General features: G+C 40.1%; 3 protein-coding genes across 6 annotated transcripts; all 3 read right to left on the bottom strand.

Moving 5' to 3' along the window:
- Positions 1-849: 849 nt before the first annotated feature.
- Positions 850-6,181, bottom strand: gpaa1 (glycosylphosphatidylinositol anchor attachment 1). Of its 2 annotated transcripts, none has more exons than XM_040143146.1 (13): positions 6,070-6,181; positions 5,615-5,735; positions 5,019-5,198; positions 4,639-4,750; positions 4,343-4,490; positions 4,016-4,117; positions 3,634-3,830; positions 3,335-3,531; positions 3,056-3,209; positions 2,866-2,937; positions 2,570-2,763; positions 1,933-2,103; positions 850-1,838 (listed from the first exon to the last, which is right to left on the bottom strand). In XM_040143146.1, exons 2-13 carry the CDS (start codon positions 5,686-5,688, stop codon positions 1,595-1,597), a joined length of 1,845 nt encoding a protein of 614 aa, XP_039999080.1. In that variant the 5' UTR covers positions 5,689-5,735; positions 6,070-6,181; the 3' UTR covers positions 850-1,594. The 2 variants fall into 2 exon arrangements, with proteins under 2 accessions (XP_039999080.1, XP_039999079.1); XM_040143145.1 differs by having other exon boundaries at positions 2,570-2,766.
- Positions 6,182-6,830: 649 nt separating this feature from the next.
- On the bottom strand, positions 6,831-8,834 carry exosc4 (exosome component 4). Its single transcript, XM_040142850.1, has 3 exons — positions 8,550-8,834; positions 7,509-7,715; positions 6,831-7,371 (listed from the first exon to the last, which is right to left on the bottom strand). Exons 1-3 carry the CDS (start codon positions 8,718-8,720, stop codon positions 7,012-7,014), a joined length of 738 nt encoding a protein of 245 aa, XP_039998784.1. The 5' UTR covers positions 8,721-8,834; the 3' UTR covers positions 6,831-7,011.
- A 2,550-nt stretch (positions 8,835-11,384) lies between these two features.
- Positions 11,385-20,722, bottom strand: prkacbb (protein kinase, cAMP-dependent, catalytic, beta b). 3 transcript variants are annotated; one of them, XM_040144352.1, is made up of 11 exons: positions 20,356-20,722; positions 17,234-17,242; positions 16,498-16,559; positions 16,288-16,416; positions 15,915-16,013; positions 15,742-15,824; positions 15,399-15,525; positions 15,209-15,304; positions 14,066-14,188; positions 13,711-13,875; positions 11,385-11,612 (listed from the first exon to the last, which is right to left on the bottom strand). In XM_040144352.1, exons 1-11 carry the CDS (start codon positions 20,399-20,401, stop codon positions 11,487-11,489), a joined length of 1,065 nt encoding a protein of 354 aa, XP_040000286.1. In that variant the 5' UTR covers positions 20,402-20,722; the 3' UTR covers positions 11,385-11,486. The 3 variants fall into 3 exon arrangements, with proteins under 3 accessions (XP_040000286.1, XP_040000287.1, XP_040000289.1); XM_040144353.1 differs by lacking the exon at positions 17,234-17,242; XM_040144355.1 differs by lacking the exons at positions 17,234-17,242; positions 20,356-20,722 and adding an exon at positions 17,187-17,225.
- Between the last annotated feature and the right edge of the window lie 2,681 nt (positions 20,723-23,403).

Here is a 23,403-nt window from a genome sequence, read left to right on the forward strand (position 1 = left end):
TCAAGTTTATCCATCTATTGCTCTGTTTTTATAAGATACTCTGATTGATGGACAAATCGATTGTTCATTAGCGGCCTTTGGTCTTGCAAGCGTCATGGCTCTGTGGATTCTGTTGGTTGAGCCACCACTTTGGTCCACTCTGAAATATCTCAACAACTATTCGATGGATTGCCATGAAATGTAGTTCGGACATTCATGGTTCCTAGACAAGGTCACCTAAGGACTTTGGTGACCTCTAGCGCCGCCAGCAGGTTGACATTCTTGGCTTTTGGTGAAATGTCTTGACAACTTTTGCAGGGTTTGCCAGGACATGGTACCCTGAGGACAAATTCAGTAGACTTTGGTGTTCCCTCTGCCTTTTCCTTTTGTCCCACCATCATGTTAAATTTTTCACATATCTTGCAAAATATCTGTCTCTACTACTGATTGGCAAAATAAAAACAGTCGTTCATGGTTCCCAGGTGATTTATCTCAATTACTTTGGAGATCCCGAGAGTTCGCTTCTAGCAACAACGTGAAGTTAACATTAAAGGGATTTAGTAATCCCAGTACAGCCTAGCAGGGCTAGCTAGTGTATCTGTAAACTCACTACTTCACTAAACTTTTTTTAAACCCTTTTGCTGTAATTGCACACAGTTTGTCTTGCAGGAGGCTGCGTTGCTAATGTTCCAGATTTTGTCTTTTGTGAATCATGTTTTTGTAATCCGTGAAATTACTAATTTACACAAAACATAGGAGTAAGTCCTTTGTACAATGTTTTTGAATTAAATTTGAAGTAAATATCAATTTCTTAGTTTTGAGGTTGTATGCAAGTGCACTAATATACAGGGAAGTATTATGCTCCAAACGTGGGACCCAAACTTTTCCAGTCTTTTATTTTGACATTCATAAATACAAAATAAACATGTTTCAAATAAGGTTATCAAAAAAAGTATAAAAATATTAGATGTAGTGATGGCTTAGTCAACAGGTGCAGGTGTAGAGGATGAAGACCAACAAACTGGTTTATTCTTTTTCTCCACTGTTTACCCTGAGAATAAACCATGTTGCTACTGTCTCAACTTCTTCCATCATTACAACCCTGCCCAATTTTAAAAAACAAACAAAACAAAAAAAAAAAAAAAAACTAACAGTGCAGTATTTTCCCTATGTATCACAAACCAAAAGCCTTAGAAATAAATTCCTAAACCAAAGTGTTTTTTTTTGTTTTTACAGAAACCAATCCAACCATGAAATTTCTTGTTAGTTGTTGAAAGATCATCCCCTCTTCCACTTATTTATAACTGAGATGTTTAGTAAAAAAACAGTCCATTCTGCTTAGTTTATCAAGAAGTCCTGATTTTTCTTCAGTGCTTTAAGAATGAAATACTTGGAGTTGATATTGAAATACCAACAAAATGTCCAAAAAAAGGGAGTCACTGTACTCTCTCCAAGTCTACTATAGATATTCCCCTTCTTTTCCAATTTCTCCAGTGGATTTAACTGTCATTCTTCATACCCCTCCACCCCCACCCCCACTGAAGACAAACCTGAGAACACCTCAAGGGGGTTTTTCTCCCCATGAAAGCCTTCAGTGGTCCTGCATGACCGGCATCTACTTCCAGAAGAGGATGTTCCAGAAAAGCAGCCAGCACGGATAGACCAGTAGGGATATGAGTGGGTAGACCAGAGAGCCGTACAGGGAGTGGTCCAGGATGCCCTGCGAGATGACTGACAGGTAGAGCAACCAACCATCCTGGAAGCTGACAGGCATTTCCTGTAGCTCTTGGAAGAAATAGACGGAAAAGAGGAGCGTGCAGGCTGGGCTGAGGATGACCAATATGAAGGCTGACAGAACCCTAAGGGGAGAAGAACAAAAGAGTTAAATATTACTTCCATATAACTATGGTATGGCAGTACAGAGCTCACGAAACATCTGTGTGCAGTTCTTACTTTGGGACGTGAGGTGTGACGAAAGCAGCCACAGGCACCAGGGTGAGAGCCAGGATGAAGCCCAGGGAGAAGTTGATGAGGGCGGTGCAACCCAGCAGCACAGCTAGGTACAGTACCGCAACCAGTTTCAGCACTCGCCAGCCCTGCTCCGTCCCCTCACCTGACAGGAATCTGCAAAAAAAAACGAACACCACAAACTGCTCACTCTCCTGCATCAAAGTGCCCCCAAAAGTTGCACGTTTCCCACTGTCTCAACTAAAGTGTTATGTGCTCATTTTCAGCTGCTCAAATAAGGGTTAATAGGATTTTGAGCCTGTGACGTGAAGTTCAGGAATAATTTCAAAGCCTGTGGTTGCACATAACCCTTTGTAAACCTGTGAAAAAACTCAGCATGAGAAACTTGTTTGAAGTTTGTAAATGTGTAATCCGTACTCGCATGTTCACGAAAAGCATTTTTTTCTGATTCTTAACCAGGATTACACCGGACATCACATTCTGCACAGTCAGCTCAGAATATTGTATCTCTTAACCTATAATGCCTTTCTTTAAGACCAGGAAAAGAGCATTAAACCATATAAAAAGTAAAAAAAAAAAAGGGGTCAAAAATCTGAGGGGTGTTGCTGGTGTCTGTATGTACCTGTGTGTGTTATGAGGCAAAGCCAGCCCTGCCGTGTAAACGGCAATAGCTGTCAGGACCACAGCCTCGGTCTCAGACACTGGGAAGTGTTCAACAGCCATCTCCTGAAAACGGATTGGCAGCGTGTACAGAGCTACTCCAGTCAGGTGGCTGATCACCAGAGGCGTCAAAACAGACAGCACTCCTGGACTGGACTGCTGGGAGGAAGCAGATCTCATTAAAAGTGGCAATTTATCAACTCCAGCCACGTAAATAGTTCAATTTACGCCATGTTGTTTGGGATGTGTGTTTCTCACCTGCTCAACGTCAGTTTCTCCATCTTCTGTTCTTGGTGGTGGAGTCGCGAGTTGAACCCACAGGTCTAAGGCCTGTAGCATTGTCAAGGGAAACTGACAATCAAGCACACATCAACAGCAATGTCAAAAAGTCATACTTTTAAAACTACAACGTCATCAAACTGTGAGTAAAATCATTCTGAAAGGATACACGAAGCAGCAGAATGACAGCCAGCAATCCGAAGGCAGGCATGTAGTAGCCAATAGAGACGAAGTGAGAGAGTGACGGCATGAGGTAGAAAAAGTAGGACTGGTGCAGGCGCTCCAGGAGGTTATTCAGCTTACGGTACATTCCTTCCAGAAGCCTAAAGGATTTTCATTGGGACAAAAACGGCAATTGTCAGCTTATACAAGGTGTAATCTACAAAATAAAGTACATAAATACATCAAACCTAAAATCAATTAAATGTCAGTGGACACTTGCTCTGACCTGCCAATTGTTGTAGTGTCAGTCTTGTACTGGCGGAAGCTGTTGATGCCCTTGATGGTGGCAGCCTCGATGTGGTAGCGCAGGAACAGGCCGTGGTCCCCCCAAGGCCGCCCGCTGGCCTGCTTCATCACCATCAGCATCATGGTCTGGACTGCGTGGCTGTAGCCGGATACACTGTCCCAGTCATTCCTCTGCAGCTATAGAAACACATAAAGCTAAATATGACCCAGCCTACACCGAGGTAATCGCCACTCTCTGTGAGAAAAGAGAAAATGTCCAGAGTGTTAGTGAGACTTCACCTTTCCCTGGATGGTGCAAAGAACTCCTATCTTCTGGCAGAAGGCATAGAAGAGGTTGGCTAAATCCAGGTTGGGTAACTGGCCGTTGAGGCCTTCCAATACCAGGTCCAAACTAGTGACGACATCACTGCTGAGCTCCAGGGACAGAGCTGCCTGGATTGAACCACCACGGCCCTGCAGCGGAGACCAGTCCATACCTAGATGATCCATTACAATTGGTAATGCAGAAGAAAAGTCAATTGAGAAATTCACTTTTTTCGTTTTTGATCAGCTCTGAAATAAAGTGGTTGAACGGTGTTGACTCCCAAAGTAAAGGAAGAATTCAATACTTGGAGGGAAATTTGTTGACGTGGTTTGTAACTGGGTGGAAGCAGGTGATCACCTGTAGTGTTGGTGTGGTGGTAGCCCTCCAGCCAAGCCTGCATACCAATCAGATCATGCTCATTGACGAGGAAGACGATGTCCTTGGCCCAGAAAATCTGATCTATTAAGGAAAACAGCAGTCATTAGACCAGGAAATGCAACTGTAACGTCATTCATATTGTGTCAAATTGTGTTGAAGCCATGCAACTGATGTGAGCGTGCAGTGTTCACATAAACTGAAGTACCTGCAGGAGTAAATGCACCAGCTGTCCTGTATATAGTGAATTTTACAGCATTGTATGCAGGTATACTGTTGCGCTGTGGACTTTATGGGAACTATACTCACTTCTGAAGTACTGTGCTAAACCAAGCAGCAGTCCCACAGCCTGGTTGTTGTTATCGCCCGGGCTGCAGGGAGCACTGAGCACCAGGGCTTCAGTCCGTGGAGCCCTAGGGGCCCGAAGGATCCCATATACATTAGTGCCTTTCACCATCTGAGAGGATGGCGCGAGATGAAGAACAGCCACAGAATAAGCACAAAAATAATTTTTTAAGAATCAGTCAGTTGCTTGCCAGGAAAAAAGTGAACAAGAGAAGCATCTTTAATACAAAAATGTAACAAGTCTTCCATCACAAACTCACATATCTCTCTTTGTTTTCATCAGGAAAGGGAAGAGTGCGAGAGAAGCTCTGGGTAAACACTTCTAGCCCTCTAGCCTGCATGGTCCTCACCAACCAATCCACGGGCATCCCACTGCAGAGAAACAACTGGTAACACTACAGCACAGATTTGAGGCATAAGAGCGAATGCTATAGGACTTAGAATTGCGGCTAGAGTCAGAAAACACATAAGGAAAGTTTTAAAATCCTGTGAGACTCCGACAAGGCTTAGCATTACAAACGTAACAACTGACTTATGTTTGTTATATTCCTAAATAAAACTCTGAAGTCTTGACAATCAGATTATAGTCAGGCTTTCTACCACGTTATGTCTCTTTTAATTGAGGCTGTATGTTACTTACCCCGCTTTCTTCTTGTGAGCTGCGAACTCCCTGCCGGTGGCCAGCGCCCTCTCGCCCGCTGGAAACCGCTCCTCCACCATGGTAGACCCCATGGCATTCTCTGACATGTATGTCCGCAGAGTGAACGGCTCAAAAGCTAAACCCATGAACCAAGCCACGCCCGCCATGTAGCAGACCATACTGAGATGGAGACATGGAGGTGACGGAAGTCATACAAGGTATACACACAGGTGCATAGTAGGTATTGTAATAAAATGCAAAACAGGCTTAAAAAAAAAAAGAGTCACCCTTGGTTCACTTTGGCATATTAATCTTTCAGTGAGTAAAAAGCACGTACAGATTATCAGATAATGGGCCCCTGGTTACAGGCATGTAAAAGCCCCCCCCAACCCACCTACACAGAAGCAAGGCACCCAGACTGGAAGAGATGCAGAACAACTACAACTGGTCGTTTTGCGCCTTTTTGTCGTCGTTTTGTGTCTCTGGCCATCAAGAAAAATGTTAAGAGTCACTTCAAACAAAGGCTCTAAACCCCTGGTGCCCCTGGGGCTGCGCAGGGGTCATTCCACGCTAAAAAAAAAAAAAAAAGAACTCACCAGATCGGGGAATTGAGGCGGGTGAGCAGGCCGATCAAAGCCCGTCTTCTGTTCGGGTCAGACAGTAGTCCCATGTTGTTATCCGCTGGAACACAATCTCGACGCCTGGACACACTGGACCCTGAAAGCGGCACACGCGCTTTCACTGTTACTATCATTTAAAATATGTGATTATTGATCATTTGTCATTGGGACAGACAACCGTAAAACTGGATAGCATGAGTTTGATCTATATAGGACACTCCGTTACTTAAATGGAAATCATTGTAAGCGTTTTCTGCCGCCCACTGTCTCAGCATCGATTGACAGCTGTGGTTAGCATTCTGTTAGCTCGCAGGCTAACTACGCTGGATTGTGCAATGTATCAAACCGCTGCCCACCGCGAAGGTAAAATGGCTATTAAAAGTTCTTCGGTTATTTTTTCAATACGTAGCACAATATGTATGAAGACATACCTGCTTCCAGTGTATAGCCGGTCACATCCACCTGCAGAGGCGGAGCTCACTCACAAATGTTTTCAATTTCCGTGTTCCTGCGGGAACATTAATGTGGCGGACTTACTTCCGGTCCAGAAACATAATCAATTACATTAAATTAAAAAATTAAATAAAATTAAAAAATTAAATAAAATAAAATAACAGATTTCACATCCACAGAAAAATATATTTTAAGAATTAAAATAATAGTATATAAAATGCCACAGCTTTGAATTTATCTGGATATATCAATCAATTGCTTATTTATTATTATTATTGCATTACTAAATTGACCTTCAAAGGAACCGTGTTTCTGTGTGCATTAAAATGCTCAATCCAATGCAATTTTAACAACATAAGCATTTTCTGTTTGTCAAATTGAACGAAATCCAAATCAAAAAAAGGGCACAGCATCACAAAACACTGAAACACTAGTCTGGTGTTCGTTGGCACATCCAAAGAGCGAAGTGAAAGCGAGATTCTGGTCTTGTGTTTTGATTTTTTTTTTAAATCTTGACGCTTTTGGTTGGAGTTTAGATTTGGATCTGGTGACTGCAAAAGGCCGAGCATATTGACGTTTTTCTTTAACTTTGCCATTCTTTTTATATGTTGGCTGTTAGTCAGATTAATAAATGAGCAGTTTTGTCTATTTTTGCATTTGAGGATTCTTCCTTCAACTACTTGAATAAACATGTAAATTCAGCAACTCACATATAAACAAGCAACAAAAAAAAAGGATGCAGAGCTCACATATTTATTGTTAGCTTCACAACGAATATACAAAAGTAAACAGTAATTGCTATGAATGCATTAAAAAAAAACTCAAACAAGATTCTCCATCATTCCTCTCCATTCAAAGTCCAAGAACATTTCCAGGCTTCAGCCAAAAACACAGTCCAGATGCCCCCCCTCCTCCCTGTATCACTCTCCAGTGAGCACTGACACTTCTTGGAGATGCTGTCGGACCACCTCATCCAGCACCTTGCTCACACCTTTACAAGCCGTCATGGCAGCCTCAATCAAAGTCTCTAGGTGGTCCTGATGCAGTCTGGCGTCCATCTGCAGCAAAGCGATCTGTCCGCTCCGGGGTAGCAGCGCTAGGGCCAGAGAGCTCACTCCTCCACTTTCCTCTGCATAGCAAAGGTCCGCAAGGGGGGTCTCGTCCACAAACCCGACAGTGCAGGCACACACGTAGTCCCGCATGGGGATGCCGGCGTCAATCACCGCGAGAGTGGCGGCATTCACACACACGCTGTAGTTCCCTCCATCGGACTGCAGGATCTGTTTGGAAGGAAAAGATGTCACGTGCTTTGGTGCAGCAAAAAAAAATAAATCTATTCACACTGATCAAATCTCGAAAAGTAAACGTAACCCCCATTCAGACCCACGTCTCCCTGTTCAACAGTCTAATTACTGACCTTGACATAGATGTCTATCTGAGACCGCGGGTAGAGCTGAGTCATCACAGCAGCTTCGAACGTCTGCTTGAGGTGCAGGCTCATCTCAGTGGACTTGCGGTCCCCATGCGGTCTCCTTTTCCTCTCTGCTGTGCTGAATGTGGCCATGCTGTACTGACAGTTGATAACGGCCCGATCGTGAAGAGTCCGACTGCGTGAGCCCCGCATCTGGCGGTGACAAACACAAACATCTCCTAACACCTCTTCATTATTCATATGCTGCTCTTAAATAACATTACTGAGACGTCATTAATATACACTTCAGTACAGACTGCCTGGTCAAATGTATGTGGACCCCCATGTGTGATGGGAGGGCATGAATTTGCTGGGGAGGCTTTCGACCAGATTTGGGAAATCTGGCCGCAGGGACTTGCTCCCCGTCAGCCGCGAGAGCATCACTGAGGTCGGGCACCGACGTTGGGCGATAGGGCCTGGCTTCAGTGCTCCAGTTCATCCCAGAGGCGTTGGATTGGGGTTGAGGTCAGTGCTGTGTCCCCGCCCCAAAATGTCCCCACAAAGTCGGTAGGAAATGTCAGTGTGTGTTGAGGCACTAAGATTTGGTCCTCATTATAACTGAACCGTGAAAAAACAGCCGCAGATCAAAAACACGCGAGACTGTCCACATACTTTTAGCCAAATGATTAATTGCTGAATCAATTAATGTTGACAAGCCGAATAGGTGGTCAGAGCAGTGAATGAATAAGACATTTATTTGGGCTCTGAGAACTTAACTCGTTACTTGACTGACCATAACACACTAGCACAGCGGACTGTTTATAACAATAACCCGCTCTCGCTTTGAGTGGCACATCGTGCCTCACCCGGATCACGGATAAAACAGACACGCAAACAGCAAAGCGACCTTTCCAAACGCACAGTGATGTGCCTGTTCTGAGCGGACGAGGTACAGACACTAGCCACGGCAGATCATTTGCCGAACAAATACGCGTGAGTTCATGCCATGTTGTGGCTGTCGGCTACCCCTCCGTCCACGACGCTTACCTCGTGTGGACCGTACACCACAGCCAGGGCTTTGGTGTTTCCCTGCTCTAGATACGCAGAACCGTCCGCCTGAGCGAACACCCCCATGCGGGCCTGAACCTTCCGCAGCTCGGTGGCTTTTCGTCCGTCTAAACGGTACCCCTGGTCGGACAGCAGCTCCAGGCCCGCCATGTTTTTTTCGCAGGCTTCGCGTGGACGGCGACGCGACGCAACGCCCCGCGTGTCTGGCGCCGAACTACGTTACCCACACACCCGCTCACTGGGAGGGCTACGGCAAAGCCGAAGGCTCAAAAATGCAAAGTTCTGATTATTAGCCGGAAATGCTAATAGTTTTGTCCTCCTCGCAGCTACTACACAGCTGTGGCTACAATATAACGTAAACGTAAATGATCTGCAGACAGACCGCTAGTCATGTGTTTCAAAAATGAACTTAAAATATGTCTGCAAACTACTGATAAATGCCAAAATCATAAAGCATTTTTTTAAAATGTATTTTAAAATATATGTATGTCTATGTACACTTGATTTTTAATTCCACAACTGAGACTGAGCCGTTGAGTTATCATAAAGTTATCACTCACTATTATTGATTTATGAACGTAATAAATAACCTGTTTGTCAAAGTAAAGTTGAAAAAACGTTTATGTACAGGCCATCTTCATTACTTAGCTGAAATATACTATTTACTCAACACTTAAAAGCAGGAGACATAGAGTTGTTGACTCATGTATTACAGCTGATGTATAATTTAAAATTTCTTTGGTCCTTTGGTTTATATGCTTGTACATCTGCTTTTTTTCACTACCACTAAAAACTTAATATAAAATCATGTTTAGTTACTTTTTTTTTGATTCACACATTTGACATGAAGTTCATAAATCTGAATTTCATGCTAAACATACTGTATGTATATTCATTTGTTGTGTAATAAATGGAGAAAAATAAAAATGAAAATGTAATGAATATGGTTTTGAGAGGTTACTGTATAATATCACTATATAATATAATGTGTATATTTAATGTGCAACATCACATCACTAAACTTGAGCATCCAAAAATATCTGCTCAAGGACCACTGGATATTTATATCACCATAAATACCCATTTAATAACTGTTTTCACTATGTATGAAACTACACAATTTGGATTTTCATTATGATGAAGTGAAAAAGTTAAAGAAAAGGAGAGAAAAATCTGAAACAACTAGAGAAAGCAAAAGAGTAGGCCTATACTCTCATTTTACTGACTCCCAAAGACTCAAAGTGCAGATTTTTCTTGAGACCCCTTGTAATTTGTCAAAAAACATCATGGACTTGTTGGATTATCACACTGGGAACCACTAACCTGCAACAAAGAAATTAAACCTTAAAGCATGGACTACTAAAGATTACTGCGTAGTGAAATTCAAATCTTACGATACAATCTTTATATGCAAGTGTGACAGTGAAATGGGTGGAACAGTGGTAAATGTCACAATGGAAGGAGAGTTGCACAACTTTAACACTTTTAAAAATAAAATTTATTAGCATCTCTAATGTGTATAAATAAAAACATATGAAACAATGCATATATGTATAATGTAATGAGCTTAACAATAACAGGGTTACATGTGATACAAAGGAGCAGTCTTTATTTTAGACAGTGTATTGTGAGGAAAACTGTACCTTGAAATCAAGCTTTCAAATATGCATACCTATAAGTTGCAAATCTACATTCTTTGACAAGAATGAAACAACATAATCTGTTTGGGGGTGGTAACAGGGAGAATATGGCAAATTGCAGTTTTGCGTTCCTGTTTCTTAAGATTTTAAAACATCTTTGATTTAATACATTATAAATTCTGTACTTTTTTTTCTTTTTTCTTTTTTTTTTAAGGTATCACTAACAATGTCGAGGCACAAAGCCGCAACACTATTCACACCGACCTTCTCAACTTTACATTACACTCAATGAAAACCCTAAAAAGGATTTCACTTCACTCTTTTCCATTTACTGAAGTCACATTGTTCCACAGACTCATAACAATAGGTCTTTACGAGCAGACCTGAAATCTAGGGACAATATGACTATTATGTTAGACACAGTGACAAAAAAGAGTAAGATACCAAATGACAAATTTTACATGTAACTAACAGATCCAAAAGGATCAAACGAACAACTGGATTTGCATTTTACTAATGTAACAAGGTTTGTCATTTTCCGCGATGGCTTGCTGTGCCTGGATTAGAATACCAAGAAGACAGTGGAGGCTTTCGTGGGGGGTCTGAGGACTTGGCTCTCTAAGGCAAAAAGCAAAGAAAGGAAAGGACCTCTCTTCTTGTGTCACCCAATGTTTTATATTTGGTCATGCTTTAAACACCCAACGTGTTCAAATGTCTTACAAAACCGACAGATATGCACATAGGACGAATACTACCTTTGAAAGCTGGCCAGTACTTTACAATGGCCAATGTGATGTGCACTTGTAACAGATCATTAAATATACACCGCTGACGAGTAGAGGGAATACCTTTCAATCCACACAACTGTGTGTCAAACTGCGACAGGCAAGTCAGTTACAATGCGTGGACTATTATTGGCCATTGTCTTAGGTTTTCCTCATAAATTGAAAAATATCACATTTTAAAAGGGGATAACAACATCCAAGACTAACTGCTTCAAAGTAAAAAAAAAAAAAGAAAAGAAAAAGAAAAAAAACAGTGGGTAGGTACAAAAAAAAAAAAAAAAAGAAAAAAGTGGTGTGTCTGCTTTAATACGCAGGTGTACGTGACAGTGAGAGGTTATCGGCACCCAAGGATCATGGCGACCTCATTCAGCCTTGTGGAATGAAGGGACTATGTAGTAGATTTGAAAAACGATGGTCTCTGCTCCATCCCAAGTCTTTAGAAGAGTGCAAAGATCCCCTTATTTTCCCTGATATATCCATGTTACCACGTCCTAAAACTCTGCAAACTCTTTTGCGCATTTTTCCGTTAAAGAAACGCGGATTTCCTCCTCCTCGTAGTCGTCAAAGTTGCTGGTGTCCCCTGGGCCTCTGCACTTTGGTATGAACGGGGCTTCCACCTGCAAGAAGAAGAGAAATAAATATTTTAACAGGCAGGATTTATATTTATGACTACACTGCCAGTCAGAACAACAACAGGACACAGAGAAATGGAAAGCTATTATTTCTCTGAGGAAAAGCAGACTGTCTTACAGAAAAATTGTCAAAACGCTTCAAATCTCAGGACTGTCAAAATGCATCTAGAAAACAGCAAGACCCGATCGTGCACAATAGAACAGACCTGCTGCGTGTTAAGTAGAATCAGTAAGGCTAAAATACACTGAATGCTGAATGCTAAAGCAGTCAGTAAGTCAATGAAGCGCTTTCTCAGACGATCAGAGTGTGAAACCATCTCCCTACACACTTCTCCAGTGTCGGGGTTCGGGGCTCGGGTACAACAATTTTCGTTACTCTCCGAAACTGACAATCACGCCCACTTCACACAGTGAGGGGAGACAGTATGCAGAATTAGAACTTTTCTCTTAAGCTTTCCTTTCTTTTACACAACTATGTTCATAACTTTTCGCGTTCAACACCATGACTTTCTTTGCAGCATGAACGCTTTTGCCTTTAGATATGGCTGGACAACACTTTGTAGTTCATCTCAAGCATAGTCCAGCAATAAAAATGACCTAATGTCATGGATTTTGTTTTGCATGTGACTGTAAAGCTTGACTTGAAGGAGCACCTTTACCGACTATAATTTTGACCCTCTGATGATTGATCTGATGATCTACATTCTATATTGGAAAAGCATGTGAAACAGCACATGGGCCTCTCTTCTGCGATTTAAGCTTCTGAGCCTTTTCCCAGGTGAAACTCAGTCTCTTATCAATAAACGTCAGTGTCAGTTCTTGCTTCCAGGCTACATTAAACTTCCCATGTTTTCAAGGATGCTCCCAATACACAGTAATCTATATATTCTTTGAGACTAAAAAGCCTGGCATGTCACAAATGTAAGCCTTCGGTGTACTATTTCTTCAAAGTTGTCAGTCCGCCTCCCTCAACTCTCTATTTGGTAAACAGAGTGTGTTTGGCTGGTAGAGAGAAGACACTGGAGGTGGAGAGATACAGACAGAAGAAGATGACTTTAGCTGGGAATCAGAAGCATACGGGAATTCATTTGTGTGCACAGCAACAAAATACCACCCTGAAAATACAATTCATTGGGGAAATGGGTTTTGTCGATTTTGCAGATGATCAAATATAATCAAACTGATCTGATCATTTCATCTACACAGACGGTGTCTTTCTGTTTACATACTACTAATACTACATCCTAACACTGTCACAGTGTACTATTTAACAAGAAAAAATAAATCACATTTTATGATTGTCAATAGACAAGAAAAACAAACCAGGCTTCCTGATTTGTGTGTCAAATCTAGCTACCTAGCTTTGCTTTTTTAAACTGTTTCTACATCACAGAATCTCACTAGGTTTTGTCTTGTGGAAGCAGATTTTTTGTTTTGCAACCAGTTACTACTGTAAAGCATGGGAGTAACAATAAATCAGGGACGAACATAAAAAGTTAATGAAAATGGTAACGTCGTGTAATAAATCACAGCAAACAGGCCCAGATTTAAGGATGCATTTGACAAGAAAGAGCCGGTCTAAAGTTTATAAGATGATAGTATGATTGTATGACAACTGAGGTTAAACAGAATCAATAGATCGATAGGATTCAAGGCCGAGCTTAATATCTACTTTGATTAATCGAAACACTCTATTACTATTGTCCTCCCTGCAAAATGACATGTAACACTGATACCTCACAGCCAGCGCTGGAGCTGGGTTATTTCCAAGTTAAAAAAAAAAAAAAAAAAAAAACCACAACATAACATTACACAGTGACTGGCCAGTTGTGAAATGACTTTTAACATTCATGCAAAAAATACTGTGCTCCACACAGCTGGAACCCAGAACCATATACAAATTTGATGAAGAGTCCTCAGATAACCTTCCGGAAACAAAATAGTGTAAAATAATACTGTTGCAGCAGCACAGCTGGGAATTTTACAACTAGCAAAAAATCAATATGAACAAATCAGCAATCAACTTGGTTTTCACAGGGGTAACACTGTTTGGTGTCAATACAAAATGCATTTGGTGTCTTGCCTTTCTCTCATAGATTGCAATCCAGTCTGTTGTGGCGAACCATTTGTGGCCCTTAATGTCATTGACTCCGTTCTTCAGGTTCCCGTAACGTTTGGTCAGATCCACCTGCAGCAGGTTTCTCAACAGATCCTTCAAGTCGGAGCTGAAGTGGGAGGGGAATCGGACCTAGAAACAAGGAGGAGGAACTTTTTAGACTTTCCTTCTATCAGTTTAAATAGAGTTTAAGTAGAGTTCTGTACAAGCTCACCAGGAAATACACTTTACCTAGCTTATTCTCAAACTACAGGTAGAATTCAAATTGAAGGATATCTTTTTTTCATTCATGCAGAAATTTCCAAAACAAACACCTGCTTACCTTTCCAGACACTATTTTCTCATAGATCTGAATAGGTTGATCTGCAAAGAATGGAGGGTAGCCAGCTGCCATTTCATAGATGAGAACACCGAGGGCCCACCAGTCCACAGCTTTGTTATAGCCCTAAAAGAGTCAAGACAGATACAAGTATAAGAGGTTCCATATTAAGACATCTTTTAAATTTAAGAGGGAACTTCCAAGTGTCTCCTACACCGCCAGCTGGACCAAATGATAACATCATGCTAGGGGTATCTTCTTTGTTTTGGCGTTCCTTGCATTAAAAAAAAAAAAGCTCATTCTTCATACTGTACAGTATAATTTTACTACGAGGTACATTATGAAAACTCCACACAAGATTGCAAATGGCAATAGTCATTTCTACCAATGTACAACCCATGTGGTAAAAGGCAATATCCACCTTTGGTTACTCAGAATGTGGGATATAATACATTTAGGATACTTTCATAGTGTGCTGTAATTTACCTTTTTGTTATCCTAATTATTATGTTATTTCCTAATTTTGCCTCAACCTGAGTGATTTTCTGTAATTTTTTAAATCCAAATGTAGTTTTTACTTTTGGGTAGAAAGAGCTGCTGTGATAGCAAAGTGAGTTTTTTCCAGTTGATAAATGTTTAGATTTGTAGCTCACGCACAAAAACAAATCATGTATTTTTGCTGCATTACATTATGGTCTACAGAGGCTACTGAAAGTGAAAAAGTTGGTATCTCTTCTCTTATACAGGTTTCCTCTTGATGTCTGCTCCACAGTGAAAGTGTTCAGTCTAAAAAAAAAAAAAAAAAAAAAACCGACCTGATTTCTACTATGGATGCTTTAAGCAGCTTGACAATTTTTTTCTGCCTGAAAACTTACTTCCGTAAGGGCTGGAAAACGCCTTAAATAAATACAAAAGATTGATGTTATCTACTGGAGGAAGAAAACGACTCAGCCAAACTACGTCTTCCAAGAAATGCTAAGTGCAATGCAAATACAAAAACTGTATTACAAGAATTTTAGACTAGACTTTTTGTTTCAGTACAGAGAAAGCAAAGTGATCACTGTGATATTCATGCATTGAAAATATTTGTCCATTCAATTATATCTATTCAGACATTTAAAAAAAAAAAAAAAAGAAACTCCATACTTTGCTAAGGATGATTTCTGGCGCCAGGTACTCCGGTGTCCCACACAACGTCCAGGTCCTGCCTTTTACCCTCTTGGCAAATCCAAAGTCTGTCACCTAGAAGTCAGCAGCACATATACAATACATGGGCAAAGCGTGGACGTAGAGGACACAGCGGCATTACGTACTCATTCGTCGTGTTCACGCTCACCTGAATGTAGCCGCTGTGGTCAATGAGAAGGTTCTCAGGTTTCAGATCTCTGTATATGAGATCTAGTGAATGAAGGTACTCAAATGTAAGCACTATTTGGGCAGCATAAAATCGTGCATGTGGTTCACTAGAAAGGAAGAAGAGAGAAGAGTGTTCATAGTCACAAAAAAAAAAAAAACCCACAAACACATCTAATCTCAACAACCGATCAATGTTTGTTATAGGACAGATCTGAACAGCAGAAAATAAACCTCAATCAAAATGTAATCAAGGGGCATTGCACAATAAAACGTTGTATATTTTATATGTAATAATTTAGTGACTATTGCAGAATAATGCTTACCTGAACCTTCCAATTCGTCTTAAGTGTGAGAACATCTCTCCTCCTGGCACGTACTCCATCACCATGTACAAATTGGAGTTGTCCTAAAAAAAAAAGAAGAGGCAATTAAACATAGCTGATAACCCTAATAAAGGAATTTCAATTACTACATTTTTTAAAAAAGCACACTGTACCTTAAACGCGTACTCAACTTTGACGAGAAAGGGGAAGCTCACAGCCTGTAATATCCTCTTCTCATTTAATGTGTGTTCTATTTGCTTGAGTTTCACCACCTGAGATAAAAAGAGATAAGATGACCTTGTCAGGCAAATCGCACAAACAGTAGCAACAGAGAAACTGAGAGGGAAGAAAGGCTATTTATTTTACTTGTGTCCCCTAGTAACCCTGTATTGCAACAAGAACAGGTTGTAATATCATTTTTAGGGTATTTGCAAGATATGTTAAGTGGCACCAAACATGTATTGTCACTGCATATTTACTGCTAATGTCGATACTATTATTTTTGTTGAAAATTTCCCATGAGGCCTGATACAAGTTTCAACTGACCTTCTGCTTGTCCAGTATTTTCATGGCATAGTATTGCTCTGTTCCTTTGTGTTTCACCAGCATGACTCTCCCAAACGAGCCGGTACCCAGGGTCTTTAATCTGTCAAAGTCATCTAGGCACGTTGTGCTCTGTGAAAAATAACAACGCGTTAGCCTACTCTGTGGACGAAGCTACCGCAAACGTTAAGTTCAACTTTTCGTTGTTCTGACCTGTTGTGGGCATTCCCATTTCCGTAAGAAATCTTCTTTGGCCTTGGCTAGAAACTCTTTCACTAAAATTACAAAAAAAGAGCACAGTAAGATACAGTTAGCCTACGCTTCTTCTTCTGCAACACAATTTGGGTTATTAGTATAAAGACACATTAAGGTTTTACATGGAACTGGCAAAGAGACCAAATGCTATTGTACTAGACGGGGAAAGGAAGAAATGTGGGAAATTAAATTTTAAAATCAATGGAGAAGAAAAAGGGGGAAAAGTCAACTCTCATCTGGATATAAATTAAACAGGATATTAAAGATATCACATACTTTTGTTCTGAAGGTAAAACAAAACACACAAACACAAGAATACAACATTCAAGACAGGCAGACTAGTGATGCATGCCAAGAAACTCAGTATATTTCCTTTTATTTAGTAGCCTTATTCAAATGGGAAGGGGACCACAACACTTAAAAATTACAGGGTAGGTTTCTCTGAGCATCTTGTGCATCACTTAATACGGTTTGGGGGAAAGCTATTAAACACAGCATAAAAATGGTAAGCAGAGACAAACCAATGTATGAGAAACACAGCAGACAGCAGATATCCAGATTGAGAGAATGTGGATAACAAAAACACTGACTTATTATCAGAGAAAACAATAAAAGCAAGCACATCTAGTAGGTTTTAACAATGAGACCAATGCCGTTCTGCCATTCTGGTCATCTTTTGGAGGAGTGAGCATACCAAAAGTCTCTATCGATCACCAAGGTTTTGCAGGAACAATCACCCACATGGATGGGATGATACGGAAGAGAAGACAGAGAGAAATATAGAGTTCATGTACACAACAACAAGTATAACATATCAACAAACATGAAGCATATGTAGTGAATCAAAGCAACAAGAATGAAAACACAGTTGACATTCACCTGAGGAATTTAAACAGAGACTGACTGTCTGCTGTGGTGTTCGAAGAACAGGTGTACCAAAACGTCGTGTAGTTGAAATTCAGTCGTGCATATGAAGTCAGATTGAAAAGATAACAATCCATACTAGAGAAAAAAAACATTCAAAATCTACTGTATACGAAGGTTTGGAGTTTTTTTAACGACAAAGTTTCGATGAGTTAAGTGTTTTCAGTGTTTTCTTTGACCTATGTGACTAATAAACGTTTGGTTGAATACGTCACCTTGGGCTTCAGGAAATTGTGATTGATATCGATATTTTCAGACATTTGATGGACCAAACTAAGGCTGCAACAAGCTATTATTTTCCTTACTGATTAATCTGACATTATTTTATCGATTATTCGTTGGGTCTATAAAACATCAAAAAATATTAAGAAATACCCATCACAATTTTCAAAAGCCCGAGATGATCTCCTCAAATGTCACATTGAATTTATAATGACGTAAACAGAGAAAAACAGAGAAAAACAGAAAATCTTCACATTTTAGACTCTGGAAACATCAAATGTTTTGCTTTTTTGTTTGACACATGACTTAAACAATTAATTAATTATAACATAGATGTTGGTTAATTTTGTGAAGATAACCCGATTGATTAATCAACCAACTGTTTTAGCTGTAGTCTGACATTTTAAAAGCCAAATGATTAATCAAAAAATTAACCTACAGATTATTTGATTATAAAAGTTATTGTTAGGTGCAGTCCTAGCCCTTCACACTGATTTAGTATTCCCCATCCATTTCCAGAAACTTTAAACAGTGGTAAATATGAACTGTTTTTGTACGCACAAATGTCTCTCTAACATTTTGTACCTTCAGGGAAAAATAAATGGTCCAAAGCCACAGTTGGCCAACCCATCCTGACAGCAATGCCAAAATCCAGACAAGCATAACATGGTTTAGTTATGTCGGTCTGTCCTGTTGCACTACAGTGTGAAACACAATACATGGGCACAGTGAAATAAAATTGGTGTCATGATGGCAACTGTTTAATCTCCCTGACCGTGTTGGTGCTTTTCCAACTGATCCAGCCAAAGGCAGCTATACAGAGTAAACACAGGTAGTCTAGTGTATAAACAGCACTGTAGGTAACCAGGTCGTCTTGTCAGAACGGCTACACTCCAGACAAATCTGCAGCTAAGGGCACAGTGTCAGCTTAAACAGGTTTAACAGTTAGCCATGGCCCAGGTTCTCGGGATCATAGTTACACTCAAAAAAAATTCTTGGCAGTGTGGGAACTATTCCTGATCTGAGCATCTCTGTCTGCACGAGTGTCTCTGGTTGGCACTGTTCACTGTGGCTGCCTGGTCTCTCTCAACAGGTCAATAAATCTCCGAGGAGCATTTTCACTGCATTATAAAGTGACGTTACTTTAAACAAACTAAGTGCGTAACTCAACACAGACGGTTCTCTGGAGGTGTTTAGAGTGTAAAAAGTGCATGAAGAAAGTGGACAAATTCAGTGCATAAGAGACTGATTTTAAACCAAAAAATGCAACTGACTCTGCAAAAAACCACAAACGCCTACAGCTTTTATGTTTACAACCAGGCATAGGGAAACATGTAGGATACTGCACGGGATGCTCAATGACAACCAGCGGCACACATCAAAGTATAAGAGCACAAAGTAACACCGGCACAGGCCGCGTTACGTCAAACCTTTCAAAGCTTGTAATACCCCTTATCCTCTGACGAAGGTCTGATGACAAGCTGCTCCAGTCAATGACAAGCTGAGTGTGAGAAGACAGCCTGGATGGACCTTTACCACAGCAAGATTAGAAATGGGGCTCTAATAAACACAAGTGATACAATTCAAGTGTGTTTGTGTGGGTGTGTGAGCATATGCCAGGAAGACAGTAGTAGGTCACAGTTTTATGAATGGAAAGAGGGCATTTGTCATTTCTTCACCATATTTGGTCAGGGTGCTGTACAGAGGGAAAGCTTTGTTTATGTAGCCAAGAATAAAATGTAGCAGTGAAGCCTGAGGCAGAAACAGTCCCACACTGCCTTCAAGTCAAATTTATTGGCTATTTATAACAATTACTTATGGGTTTGTGGTTTATTGCTGCAGATTTCAGATCATCGGTGCAAAGTTTCTTTGTGAAACAGCTAGCTGTTCTGAGAAGAGGCTGCAAGAGAACACACAGTACGAAACCACGTCGTGCCTGTTATAAGCCCAGGATGACACCACAGAAGAGATGATGAGGTGATGCTAGGCTGGAGATTTTTAGCCATTATTCAAGGATTTAGTTGGGGGGCGACTACACGCCACGGCTAACTGTACGTGTGTACAGGCCTGAGCAGCTACCACCATCAAGAGCCACCGAAATGACAGGGGCCTTCCGAGGGCTAATCCCCCCTCTCACAGCTAAAGTTAGCGGGCTAGCTGGTCATCAAGCTTGATCTTTCTTGTGCTCCAGATGGCATGCAAGCAACCTTTTAAACGTGTGAAATTGTCAATATGATAAATGTATCGATGAGCATCGCATTCACAGCTCTGTGACATGCTTTAATAGCCTGTTAACGCTGTCACTCAATGTTCCCTCCCCAACCCCCTTGCAGCCTAGAAAACCACAACATCCACGGGGTGTTCTTGCTGCTAGCGACATTAGCTTAAAATAATTCCATGTGTAAAAAAAAAAAAAAAAAAAAAAAAAATCTCACAAAAAATTAATTCAGGGTTGTTTTTCGTCAACTAAATGGCGAGGGTCTGCAGCGCTGGTGGGATAGCTGTGCGGGGAATGACTGACGGCCCTACCCCGCTTCACTTTAGCTGCCAGATAGCACAGTGTTAAGTGTAATAACAGGGTAGCTAGCTACTTTATGGAGGCTCGGCAAGTGTCAAACGCCTAAATACCACATGAAACGCCGTGGAGGCCACACAACAGTCCGGACTCACCGCTCTCTAGCTCGTTGCCCTTCTTGGCGGTGGCAGCGTTCCCCATGGTGTGGAAGACACGGCGGTCGCTCCGACTGCGAAGAGATGGCGGCGGCTATAGCTAACCTCTCTACAGCGGATATCCCCGAGCTCTTTTAAGAAAGGTAAACACAAATCGGCAGCAATATTTAGTCGAGTTCAAATGCGAGGAAGTAAAGTCCAGTATCCCTTGCAGCAGCCCCCCTCACTCTCCCTCTGTCTCTCCCTCTCCTTCTTCCCTCTGAAAGATTTCCGCTCTTGCTAGTAGAGTACTGTCTGTGTGGCTGACATGAAGCTAGCGGTCACTTCTGTTTCTGGCTGTGCTGCTGCTGCTGCTGCTGCTACTGCTACTGCTACTACTTCCACTGCTACTTCCACTTCCACTTCCACTTCCACTTCCACTTCCACACACACACCCCCCCAGCCCCAAGCCCTCCCTGGCCCCTCAACTGCGCTCAAGGTACGGTTAGGGTTTGGATTGGCCAGAGATGTCTCTGTGGAGATAACGAACCAGCTTTGCTTCCGCGTTTTTGGAGCATCACGATTGCATTCACAGATAGGAGATGACATTTGAGTACCCGTTTACCTGACTTTAATAGAGGCTAAATATAACGTAGGCGTTCAGAAATTCGCCTTCTTCGCTTGATATGTAATTTGTCACCAGTGCAGCTCTTAATGGGGACACCCGCAGTTTCACGAGTGTTCATAGGGCGCAAAGAGTAACAGACTGTTGCCATTATGACCGAATGTTTTACTGTTCAGCGGATATTTCGTTTTTAAGTGTTCCTATAAAGTTTTATCCAATGACAATTACACTTTTTCCATTAAATTCATCTACAGTATAGGCCTTCCTTTAATTGTAAGTTAATGTATTTATGTATGGCAAGCATGAATAACTTGACAACTAGACGGCATTTCATCATTATCAAATCTTTAATATAAACACGATAAATAAATAACTAAAAAAAGAATCCCGTGACAAAATTAAAGTCTCATCAGTTTCATTTAAATAGCCAAAAATCACATATCACAAGTATTCAGATCCTTCACTTAAGTAAAAGTAGTAATGAAACACTGCTAAAGTACTTCATTACAAGTAAAAGTCCTGCATAAATGTAGTGAAGTAGAAGTAAAAAGTATGATAAAATTAAAATACTCAAAGTAGAAATACCTCAAAATTTCATTTAAGTACAGTTCTTGAGTAAATATAATTCTTTACTTTCTACCACTGCTAATCCACCTGTTAATGGCCACAACTGGCAATTTTAACAGTGTTTATGGCTCATAGGCTCATAGACTGTCTCCAGTATGATCTAACGTTTTAATATTTTGTAGGTAACTTTTTTAACTTAGTTTTTATTTCAGTTTCAGTAACTTATACAATCATATTCATAATTTTGCCTGTTGTTTATTTTTTTCATTTTTTCAGCTGCCTCTATATGGTTCATAGATAATTAAACAACAACAACAAAAAAAACCCCAACAACTTCACTTCATTTTCAAGTATTAATTGTAATGGTTAGAGTAAACCAAAGGTACAAATTAGGGGAAAAAAGAGATGGGAAGACAAAGATACGTGTATGGTTCAGAATGTGTACAAGGACTCGGGTCACTTCACTGTATTAGTAAAGCCATGGCAGGGCTCCACCTCTTTTTGGCGTACCTTCTCAATATATAAGTTGTATGTTGGGGAGGTTTTAACCACTTAGTTGTGATGCATTTAATTGCTGCTGTTAGCGATATTTGTAAAATATATATTTTTAGCTCTTCCATCAATGCCTTCCAGTATTAGACCCAGTAGAGCCACCTTTGGATCCTTTGTGAAATTTTGTTGGAATACTTCTTTAAGTTTGGAATTCTACCACCTATTTCCATGGCATTTGTTTTGTAGTAGATATTTAATTTTTTAAGCGCTCTTTGAAACTTTTACTTCTTGTGCATCTCAGCATTTCAAGTTAATGTATTTAGAAAATGATATGTATGAAGAACCCGGTAGAGAAATAAACAATGTTTAGATAGAATTCAGTTAAAAACAATTAATCCCAAGACAAAATCTGCCTCATAGGACAAAAAAGAAATAATCTGGTCCTTAACTTAAGTAAAAGTAATAATAGTAGTGCAAAAACACACCATTACAAGCAAAACTATGACATTCAAAATATTTTCTTCAGTAAAAGTACAGCAAAATGTACTTAAAGTATCAAAAGTAATAACACTCATTATTTTTGTTTTTGTATGTGAAATTTCAATTTGCAAAATATAGCTGTTAAATAAATGTAAAGGTGTAAATAATATATCTGCCTTTCAGAAATAGAGGTATAAAGTAGGATACAATGAAAATACTCAAAATTGCAATTAAGCACAGTACTTGTAAAAGGAGTTATTTTCAACCACTGCTGATCCACCTGTTAATGGGTGCATCTGCAATTTTAACAGTGTTTAAGGCTCAAAGACAGGACTCTTGCCATTATGACATAAAATTATTGTATATAGCATGAATTAATTTTTTAACCTTTCCCAGAAAATTACATCTCATTACTATTACACTTTCTAGTAGCTGCACATACTGTATACTTTGACTTGTTGTGCATAACAGCATTTCGAGTTTATGTGTTTATATATGACAAGCATGAAGGACTTGACAGGGAGAAACTGATGATATTTAGATGTAACTTCATAAGAATACATTTAAAACAATCCAAAGACAAAACAAATACTATGCCAGAATCAGTAGAGAGTGAAGTCACTCAATTTTATTTTAGCCCAAAATCAAAATGCTTGAAAAGACAAAAAAGAAGCACTCATATCCTTTACTTAAGTAAAAGTAATAATACCACAATTTAAAAGTACTCCATTAAAAAGAAAAGTCCTGCATTAATGTTCTTTAAGTAAAGTGCAGAAGTAAATAAAAATATATCATATAAATATATATAAATAAATCACAAAGTTGTTATATGTGAAATACTTTTATTATAACTAAAATATAATACATAAATTGTTCAAATGCCATTTAAGTTTTCCTTTTCAAGG

This window comes from Xiphias gladius, chromosome 14 (assembly GCF_016859285.1).
Source record: "Xiphias gladius isolate SHS-SW01 ecotype Sanya breed wild chromosome 14, ASM1685928v1, whole genome shotgun sequence".
Lineage (NCBI taxonomy): Eukaryota > Metazoa > Chordata > Actinopteri > Istiophoriformes > Xiphiidae > Xiphias > Xiphias gladius.